This window comes from Mastomys coucha, unplaced genomic scaffold, assembly GCF_008632895.1.
Source record: "Mastomys coucha isolate ucsf_1 unplaced genomic scaffold, UCSF_Mcou_1 pScaffold6, whole genome shotgun sequence".
Lineage (NCBI taxonomy): Eukaryota > Metazoa > Chordata > Mammalia > Rodentia > Muridae > Mastomys > Mastomys coucha.
In genome coordinates this window covers 39,863,216-39,872,690 of record NW_022196912.1, presented here as the reverse complement: position 1 = coordinate 39,872,690, position 9,475 = coordinate 39,863,216, and the positions used below count along the sequence as shown (strand labels likewise).

At 48.6% G+C, this 9,475-nt stretch overlaps 1 protein-coding gene and 1 long non-coding RNA gene across 6 annotated transcripts in view; one reads left to right on the top strand and one right to left on the bottom strand.

The window, feature by feature from the left end:
• The window catches only part of Asap2 (ArfGAP with SH3 domain, ankyrin repeat and PH domain 2), a 171,099-nt gene that overhangs the window by 12,543 nt on the left and 149,081 nt on the right, over positions 1 to 9,475 (bottom strand). For 3 of the 5 annotated variants that reach the window (XM_031356927.1, XM_031356928.1, XM_031356929.1), the window contains 5 exons: positions 8,274 to 8,341; positions 6,484 to 6,597; positions 4,851 to 5,103; positions 2,576 to 2,710; positions 994 to 1,159 (listed from right to left, as the gene is read on the bottom strand). In XM_031356927.1, coding sequence (XP_031212787.1) covers positions 994 to 1,159; positions 2,576 to 2,710; positions 4,851 to 5,103; positions 6,484 to 6,597; positions 8,274 to 8,341 — 736 coding nt within the window. The remainder of the gene's footprint in view (positions 1 to 993; positions 1,160 to 2,575; positions 2,711 to 4,850; positions 5,104 to 6,483; positions 6,598 to 8,273; positions 8,342 to 9,475) is intronic. The other 2 variants (XM_031356930.1, XM_031356931.1) reach the window with 1 other exon arrangement.
• LOC116080556 lies at positions 520 to 6,252 on the top strand. Its single transcript, XR_004114475.1, has 2 exons — positions 520 to 679; positions 5,965 to 6,252. It is a non-coding gene; the product is annotated as an uncharacterized LOC116080556 (long non-coding RNA).

Sequence of the window (9,475 nt, the reverse complement as noted above, 5' to 3'; positions counted from 1 at the left end):
TGGTCTACAGAGTGAGTTCCAGGACAGCCAGAGCTACACAGAGAAACCCTGTCTCGAAAAAACAAACAGACAAATAAACAAACAAACAAACAACAAAAAAAAGATTTAGAGATGGGTGAGGGAGGGGGGTGGTGGTTAAGAGATGATGGCTCAGTGGTTCAGAGTACAATTACTCTTCCAGAGGATATGGGTTTGATTCTGAGCTCCCATATGGTGGCTTATAGCCATCTTTAACTCCAGTCCAGGAATCTGACACCCTCTTCTGCCTCCTCAGGCACTAGATATGTAAGTAGTGCACACATATATAAGCAGGCAAAACACTCATTGTTGGTATCAGGAACCAGCTTGGTAGATTGCCTCTGAACCTAGTGATGTCACCCATAGGCAACAGGGACCCTTCCATCTGTTGCCATGGCAATTGCATACATTCCCAGAGTCCACTTCTCACCCTTACCTGCAAGCGGTTAGGTCACAGACTAAATAAAAGGCAGACCCTTCCTGACCTCCGTCCCTTATTTTCTCCCTTTGTCTCCATCACCCCCCCCCATCCTCACCTCCCCCTCCCCCTCTGCCACATGGAACTGCGTTGGCCTGGTGTGGTCTGTCTGGATGTGAGCCATGATTCTAACACAACATTGGTACTGAAACCGGGACCCAGCTGGGTCATAACCACTTGTAGGTAAGGGTAGGAAGTGGACTCTGGGAATGTATATGATTGCCATGGCAACAGATGCAGGGTCCCTGTTGCTTATGGGTGACATCACTGGATTCGGAGGTGATCTGCCAAGCTGATTCCTGATACCAATACTCATACACATAAAATAAAATATAAAACTTAAATAACTTCAAAACAGGTAACTGGATCCTTTTTAGTGTGTGCACAAAGGAGAAAGCCTTTGTCTATAGGAAATATCTAATGGACACTGTAGAGGAACAGTACAATCAAGATAATGTTTCTAGGGAGCAGAGTGGCCAGGCAGGGGCAACAGTTACCCAGAAGCTGGCTTCTTCTGAGGCAGGCGGCTGGGTGGCTGGGGTGGCAGGGGCGGGGGCTTGCTCTGAGAGGTTCCGGGTTGGGAGGACTTGCTTGGCTGGTTCATGGCTTCTAGAGTTCCTGATGTCTTAGCCACAGGAGGAGGTGGTGTGGTGGTCAGGGGATCTATGGAGAGAAAAGGGGGAGGGAAAGAGAGAGTAAGCCCCTTGGTCCCATACCTAGTCTCTTATTGGAGGCTTCTCCCTTCTCTAGCACTCTTCTGGGTACACCTATGGCTGCTTCTCAGCTTGTCTATTCTGGGAAACTACAAACACTATGGCCTGTGTGTGTTTAGCCAGAAACCTGTGTAGGGGCCAGCCTTTGATTCTGTGCTGAGCTGCCCCAAAACCCGCAGAGCAAGCAGAAGCTGAGGTTAGGTTCATGCCTGGTATCTACCCTGGGACACACAGAATGCTTGGGCCAGGGCTCTTTTTGCATCAAGTGACCCACCTACCATCAGAAAGGGGCAGAGCCTTATGCACCCCACTGGCCCGTAGTGGGGTAAAGTCTAAGGATAAACTGTGACAATCACTAACTAGTATGGGGTTCCCAGTCTAAATGGAGAGGTATTGGTTTCTAATACTAGCTGTATTTTATAGACAATAGGCTGAGGCACAGAAGCAAAGCATAGTGACAAAGTGGGCAGAGCTGTTTAAAAACAACAACAATGGAGTGAGGGCAAGTGCCTAGGCCTTCCTTCACCACCCGTCTCTCAAACAGCACCAGGCCCTTGTTAGTGGCTTGTCTCAGGACGGGAACAGACATATATAGGACAAGGGCTATGGGAGGGGGAAAAAAAGGATCTATTTTATGGTTTCTCTCCCTCTTTCATCCCTTTTCCAGTTTAATGGAAAAGTCTAAAGTATATTAGCCCAGCAACACCATATTGAGAATCCTCTTGATGTTTGACCTAAGTGTACTACAGCTGGACCCTGCCCCAAATCCCTGTGCAGAGCTTCTGGGACATGCTGCCACTGCTGCTGCTACTGCTGCTGGCATCTACCCTCTTGGCAATTCCTGCACAAGGGTTAGAGCTGCTTTCTGCATAAGCCATATACATCGTGGCCTTGGAAGCAATAGACCCAGAGATGCAGGACTCCCTTCTCCTTAGGCTGAGGCAGGGCAGGGAGCACAGAGGGCTGGTGTCACTGACCCAGTGAAAACGTCTGGGTCTGCAGCAGGAGAAGGCCCTTTCGTAATGCCTGTCTCCCGGCTTTGGGAACTGCTAACCACACACTGGCACTGAAAATATCATGTCAGGTCATGACTGAAATGACCACTCCCAAATCACTACACAGCCAAAGAAACTCAAGTGTGGATGCTGTTAAAATACCTGGTGAGACAGAACAAAGAGTGAGTCATTTTAGGGGTAGCAAGGGAATGATTGAGGGTTTAAGGTGGAGGCTGCAAGGGTTGGGGCCATAGGGGCAACATCTGGTATGTCTCTGTGTTCAGCCCACAGCTGCCAATGGTGCCCCTGCCTTCCAGATTCATAAGGCCCACTGGCAAGAAAGGAAAAAGGAGGGAAAAAAAAAAACGTACTGGTAGATGTCACTCGAAGAGGGGGCAGCGGTGGGTGGACAGCTGGCAGATCTGACGAAGATCGCTGCCTGCTGATACCGTCCACACCTACAGAGTTTGTCTTCCACAGGGTGTTAGCTGAGGTGGCTGTCTGAACTAAACCCACACGCATACACACACACACACACATACACACGCACACACAGGCACGAGAGCACACACACACGGAACAAAAACAGAAACAAAACACGTCGTTATTGATCCTCTCACTCATAAAAGGTCAACATGAGCCTTCTAGAATAGCAACAGAGCTCTGAGATTTACTCTTTTCTCTACTAGAGAAAGTGAGACCAAAAAAAAAAAATTAAATAAAGTGCTCCAGGGAATGCTCACTGGTGGCCTTTTCAGTTTGATGAAATTTTAAAGATATAGTTTGCAGAAGAAAATAAATAGCCATAAATCTACTGAGCGTTATACTCAGGATCTACAGAAGATCTGCTCATCTGTGCCCTTCGATCACCCCCCACTGTGGGCCACAGAGATCCTGTTCTCAGCCACTGTGGACAGGAGGAAGGGGATGCTCCAAACACCGTGAGTGGGGCTCTCCCCCAGCCTCCTGTAACAGATCTGCCTGGAGATCAGCACAGATGATCCAGCTGCTTCAGGCCCCCCACCCCCAAGGTGACCACACTTCCTGGTCACCATCTTTCTCACCATGTACCATTTACTCAGATATCCAGGGGTGTCCCTGTACCTAACGGGAGGGCTGGGCCTGGCAGTGAGGAGATACACCCTCCCAGGCCAGCTCCAGGGTTAGGACAGAGCCTTCAAACTTGCCCTATGGTGAGTAAGTTTGTATCTCAGTGTGAGACATAGGGTGAGAACTCCATCTTCACACCAAAGACTCTAGAGCAGAGGAGATGCACGACAGGTGCGATTTACTTCATGTGAAAACGAAAACCAAAAAACCAACCCACTCCTCAAAAAAAAAAAAAAAAAACAGCTAAAGATATTATGGCAAAAAGTGGGAAAGGCAACCCCTCAGATTCTAGGACTATAAGAAACCAAAATGAGGAGCTGACCAATCCTTTCCTACCACCCAATGGAGGGAATGAGGTCTCTATCATAGAGCCAGCACAAGCTTCTCCTGACAATGCAGATACTCAGTCTCTGAGACACTGGGCCTTTCCGGAATCCACACACCTCTCCAGGATGAAGAAGCAGTGAGATGCCCATAATGCCCTGCACTGCCCAGGACAGCCTGTAGGAGGTGACAGGGAGTGCTCATTGAGCCCAGGAAGAATGAATGATCCCTGGGATTTGGTGGTGTGGGGGTGAGGGGGTGGGGTGGGGGAAGTGGAGGATACAGGGCTTACTCTATGCCTAACTCTTTGGGCCTCCCTGAGTGCAGGACAGTGACACATGTGGTCTGTCCTGTTGGTCCTCCAGCTGCTTAATAGCAGTACCATCCCATATTGCCCTCCCCTTCCCAGCTGCTGCAAGGGACAATTTACAGTGCCTTTCTGCATAGCAGCCACAGCCCAGGGACAGCAAGTAGAGGCTACTCTATTTCCCAGGGAAGCCTCACTTTCCTTGACCTAGAGGGCCTGAAGACTCTCACCTAAGGCTGGCAGGCCTGGCCGAGCCAGGATGCCCACTTGCTGGCCATTTCATGAAGCACAGTGGCTAGCTGGTCTTTACTATAAGACAAACTATTTGTGTTTCTATATTTGTAAAAACAACCAAGCAAACAAATAAACAAACAAACAAAAAAAATCACTTGTCCAATGGATCTGCTATGTAGAAACAGGGTAGTTTTGTGGCGCTTTTCATACTTTAAGACATCAGGAGGGCCCACACATTTGTGTTTTTTACAATTAGGCTGAGCACCATTCCCCAAATTACTACCTCTTACTCCTTCATTTCAAAGGTATTCTAGAGAGATACTAAGTCATCACAGTGCTTTAAGCTAGCCCTGAGAAAGAAGAAAGGGAATAATCAAGACACCAAGAAGGGAGCAAGTTTAGGAAGGGTACAACGGGAAAGCAGCAGAGGGCACCCTCACTGACCAGCTGCAGGCCCACCCGTCACGGCTGCCTGGGGCAGCCCCGCATGACCCTACGTACACCTCTGCCTGAGGAAGAACCCAGGCAGGATCTCTCCTGCTTTGGCATGCTAAAACTAATGGAACTCCTTAAGGAAGCAAACAGAAAGCAGCTCCAGAATAAGCAGCCACACATGTAACTTCGCAAAGCCAAGGCCCGTATGCATTTGTAGGGGACTCAAAATCACATACCTTTGCCAACATTCCGAGGTGGGAGTGGGGGTGCACTGGTGGTGCTGGGGGGTACTGACTGGGAGGAGGGCGGGCTGCCACTCAGGATGGCTCCATAGGTCTCATTCTGCAAGATGCTGGGCCCGAAGCCCCTCTGCTTGTCCTTGGTGAGGTTTGCAGTATCTCTGGCCAAAGACACAGCATTGGGCTGAAACTGGCTGGACCCCAGCTGGTAGAAGCTGACAGGCCGGTCCTCCCGTCGGTTGGGACTGGGCTGCAGGGGAATGGCAGGGAAAGATCGTGAGATAGAGCTATGGCTTTCTCTGAGTTGGATCAACAGTGAACACTCATCCACGTGTGGTGGGTACCATTTTGGCCCTACGCTGTTGCATTTGAACTGCAAGATTTTAAAGTTCATTCTTCTTGTGTCTTGTAATTAAAACACCTCCCTCCCCCCCCCCACTCCTCTCCTCAGAGTCATGGCTTACTAATTACAGGTCTTAATTCTGTTTAGAACTTCAAATAGCAGCTATTTCATCTTATGAACCGGCCTAGCTCTGTGCTCCTTTCCAAACACACTTCGTCTGTGACAGAATGGCTCTAGCCAGCAAGAGGCAATCAGTCTCTACCAGCGCTGTGCTTAACTCAATGCAGAACAACGAGCCCTTTCCACATCACTCTGAACCACTGAGCTGTTGAGATCCCAATAAATCAGGGGTCAATAAATCCTGACCCTGTGGGATATTACTTGCTTAAAAAAAAAAATAGTGTGTTCTTTGTGTATAAGTGTGCATGAGGAGGCCAGAGGAAGCCATGAGGCTCAGTTCTCTCCTTCCACCATATGAGTCCTAGAGATCAAACTTGGGTCTCCGAGACTGACAGAAAGACCTTACTGCTTTTAGAAATATTTATTGAGATGCAAACTCCTTCTATCATTTACATATCTGTACTAGAGAAAAATACTAAGTATAGACATTAACTGCTGCCCAATGGCCTTCAGAAATGCTTTTTTTCCGTTTGTATCTGTCATCTCCGTTTATACTTCATATTAGAATACTAAAGTCCTATAAAGAAGTAAAACATTGAAAACCATAAAAATGTGTTCAACAAGGTCTTTCCTCTCATTTCAATACAGAGCATGTGGGCATACCTGGCAGTGTGCGGTGGAGGGAGCTAAGAAGGTTCATGGCCAAGAGTTAAGTGTCTGGAAGGAGACTGCCTGACCTTGGTTCTGCACTCACAGACCGGCAGGAAGGTGGCATCATCCTGAGGTACCCCAGGGTAGGCTTGGCTATGTGTGTGATAAGGGGACTGGACCAGGGCTAGAGCCCTGTGCTCACTGCAAGGTTGTGTGAAAACAGCTGTCAGCTGCTCTCGAGGCTTTGAAGTCCCTGTCCAATAAATAAGAGGAGTCGGAGCCAGTGAACCCCAAAGGCTGTGGAGTGGTTCCCACTTGGTGGTTTCTAAGGTCACTCAGGTAAACATGACCAGCCACATAAATACTGCCACCTGCCAGCAGGACCTAGCACCTGTCAGCATGGGCTGGAGCTAGAAAAGAAATGGGAAGGGGAAGATTTCCCACCCGGATCAATGAACACACAAGATGGCAGACCAGGCCCCACCCTGCTTGGCAGCTGCGCAGCGTGGCACAGACCTGTAGCTTCTCATCCACATCGTCGTCGCTCTCATCCAGGTCCTCGTGTAGTAGGCGCCATTCGTACTCGACGTGAACGTGGGAGTTAAACCGCCCTGACAATGCCTGAGTGAGCTAGGAAGGAGGACAGGCGGGCAGTTAGTGCTGCTTGCTGCCCCTGTCCTATTTCAACCGCAAGAGACAGACCCGAATGGGAGTCCAGACCAAGAATGGACAAACCAGGGGGGAGGGTCTTGGAAGTACTCACAAGGAGATTCCACTCTGTTCCGGGCAGCTCATTTAAATCCCTGGGTCTCTGAGGAAGTCCCTGAACCCGATTCACAAGATAACCCAGACCCTCAAAGCTCCCTGTCAGCGACTTTCAGTAAATCGTGCAGTGTGCCACACAGGCGGAGAATTTGGGGACCTAAAAGGTGATGGCCAGCGTCTAGGTATTAGCACTGCACGGGAGTCAACTGGACTGCAGAAGGAATGTGTCTGCTGCTAAGTCAGCCTTCCCACATGTGATGGCTTGTACATGCTTGCCCCTGGGAGTGACACTTTGGGAGGTAAGGCCTTGTTAGAGTAGTTACGTCACTATGGGTGTGGACTTAAGACCTTCACCCTAGCTACCTGAAAGTCAGTCTTTCACTAGCTGCCTTCTGATGAAGATGTAGAACTCTCAGCTTCTCCTGAATCATGCCTGCCTGGATGCTACCATTTCTCTGCCTTGATGATACTGGACTGAACCTCTGAACCTGTAAGCCAGCCCCAAATATATGTTGTCTTTTATAAGACTTGCCTTGGTCATGGTGTCTGTTCATAGCAGTAAAACCCTAACTAGGACACCACATTAAGAGAACTGAGCCTGGCTGGGCAGTGGTGGCGCACGCCTTTAATCCCAGCACTTGGGAGGCAGAGGCAGGTGGAGGCCTGCCTGGTCTACAGAGTGAGTTCTAGGAGAGCCAGGGCTATACAGACAAACCCTGTCTTGAAAAAACAAGAGAGAGAAAGAGGGGGAGGGGTGGGGGGGAACTGAGCACTGCAGAAAATGATGCCCGCTTCTTCAGTTCTCTCACAGAAAGTAGCTGGCTAATTCTCTTCTAGCTGTACAGGAGGTACATCAATGTATTATCTGTACTTGGAGTTTAGGGCCAGACAGTTGTGTTGTGACTTTGGGTAAGTCACTGGATTTTTCTGTACTACTTCCTCATCTATAAAACAGGAACTAAAGGTTAAACAACGTGAAGGGTAAGGTCTGAGATGAGCACCTGTGACTCATCCTCTAGATGGGTAGCATTAAGAGTTCTGTGGGCTGGGTACTTACTGTACGCACCTGCTTTGCAAATTTCAACAATTCTTACAATAACCTTGTAAAAGAGTGCAATTAACTCAACGTCACAAGTGAGGCAACAGGTTGGGATGGGTTACAGAAGAGAAACACACACTGACCTGCGTGCTCTGGGTTTAAGGATAAAGGTAGGGAACGCAGCTGGACACGCTGGGAAGAAAAGAGCTAAGTGCTCATGGGTGGGTACCTGACAATGTGGAGGCCCCGCCTTTACTCTAGCTGCTAAGGAGCCCAGGGCTACCAGCATGTTCAATAATCACATGCTGAGCTACAAGTGCCACCACAAGAGGGTAGCCACCTGTCAGCAAGGATTCCCCAGAGTGCTCCTCTGGGCCAGTCAGTACTTAGCATGGCCCAGGATGTGTGTTCTGTGCCCTGTTGTTGCTGGCCAGGGAGACCGGCTCTACTCCATTCCCCCACTCCATCATACTCCAGGCATCACCTCATGGTGGATGCTCACCAGTTCCTCACAGTGCTCATGCTTGAGCCGCTTGGCGATGTCCAAAGGGGTCTCTCCTGATTCATTGGCTGAAAGTCAAGGTAGAAAAACAAAGCAAAACTTAGCCTTATGTTCTGCATATAAAACATCCCCAAAGACTCAGATGTTGAAGGCTTGATTCCCCAGCTGGTGGCGCTATTGAGAGATGACTGGATCCTGAACTTTTCTCAAGTGCTTCTCCTTCTCAGTCTTTTGTGCTTTATCTTTTGAGAACTCGGCTTAGTTCTGTTAGTTCTGCACACACACACCCTGTCTTTTTTTCTTTTGAGACAAGGTGTGGTGGTTTGAATAGGAATAGCCTTCATGGACTCAAGTGTGTGTTTTAATGCTTGGCCCATAGGGAGTGGCACTATTAGGAGGTATGGCCTTGTTGGAGGAAGTATGTCACGGTGAGGGCAGGCTTTAAGGTCTCCTATGCTGAAACTATGCCTAGTGTGACACAAAGTCTCCTTCTGTTGCCTGTGGATCCAGATGTCGAGCTCTCTTCTGCAGCACCATGTCTGCCTGTGTGCCACCATGCTTCCACCAGGAGGATAATGGACTAAAGTTCTGACACTATAAGCCAGCTCCAGATAAATGCTCTCCTTTACAAGAGTTGCTGTGGTTAGGGTATCTCTTCACAGCAATAAAACCCTAACTAAAACAGACACACCTCAGCTGGGCGGTGGTGGCGCATGCCTTTAGTCCCAGCACTTGGGAGGCAGAGGCAGGTGGATTTCTGAGTTCAAGGCCAGCCTGGTCTACAGAGTGAGTTCCAGGATAGCCAGGACTACACAGAGAACCCCTGTCTCGAAAAACAAACAAAAAACAAAACAAAACAAAAAAACCAGACACACCTCATTAAACTAAGCAGGAATCATGGAATGCAGTGAGGTTAACTTGCGTAGGGATGGCTGTCATTTAGTTGTACAGGATACAGCAGAGCTACCTAAGAAATGCTAAGCCAGATAGCCATTATCCTAAGGTAGAGTTATCAACAGAACAAGAACGTGCACATTGAATGCCTCGTCCCCACACTAGAAGGTAATGAGCTTTGTAGTCCAGACACCTGAACTGGTCCTTTCTTCCCTGTGAGTCTCTCCTCTCTCAGCAATGTTTGTTTTTGCTTTTCTTTCTTTCTTGTTTCTTTTCTTTTCTTTTCTTTCTTTTTTTTTTTTTTTTTT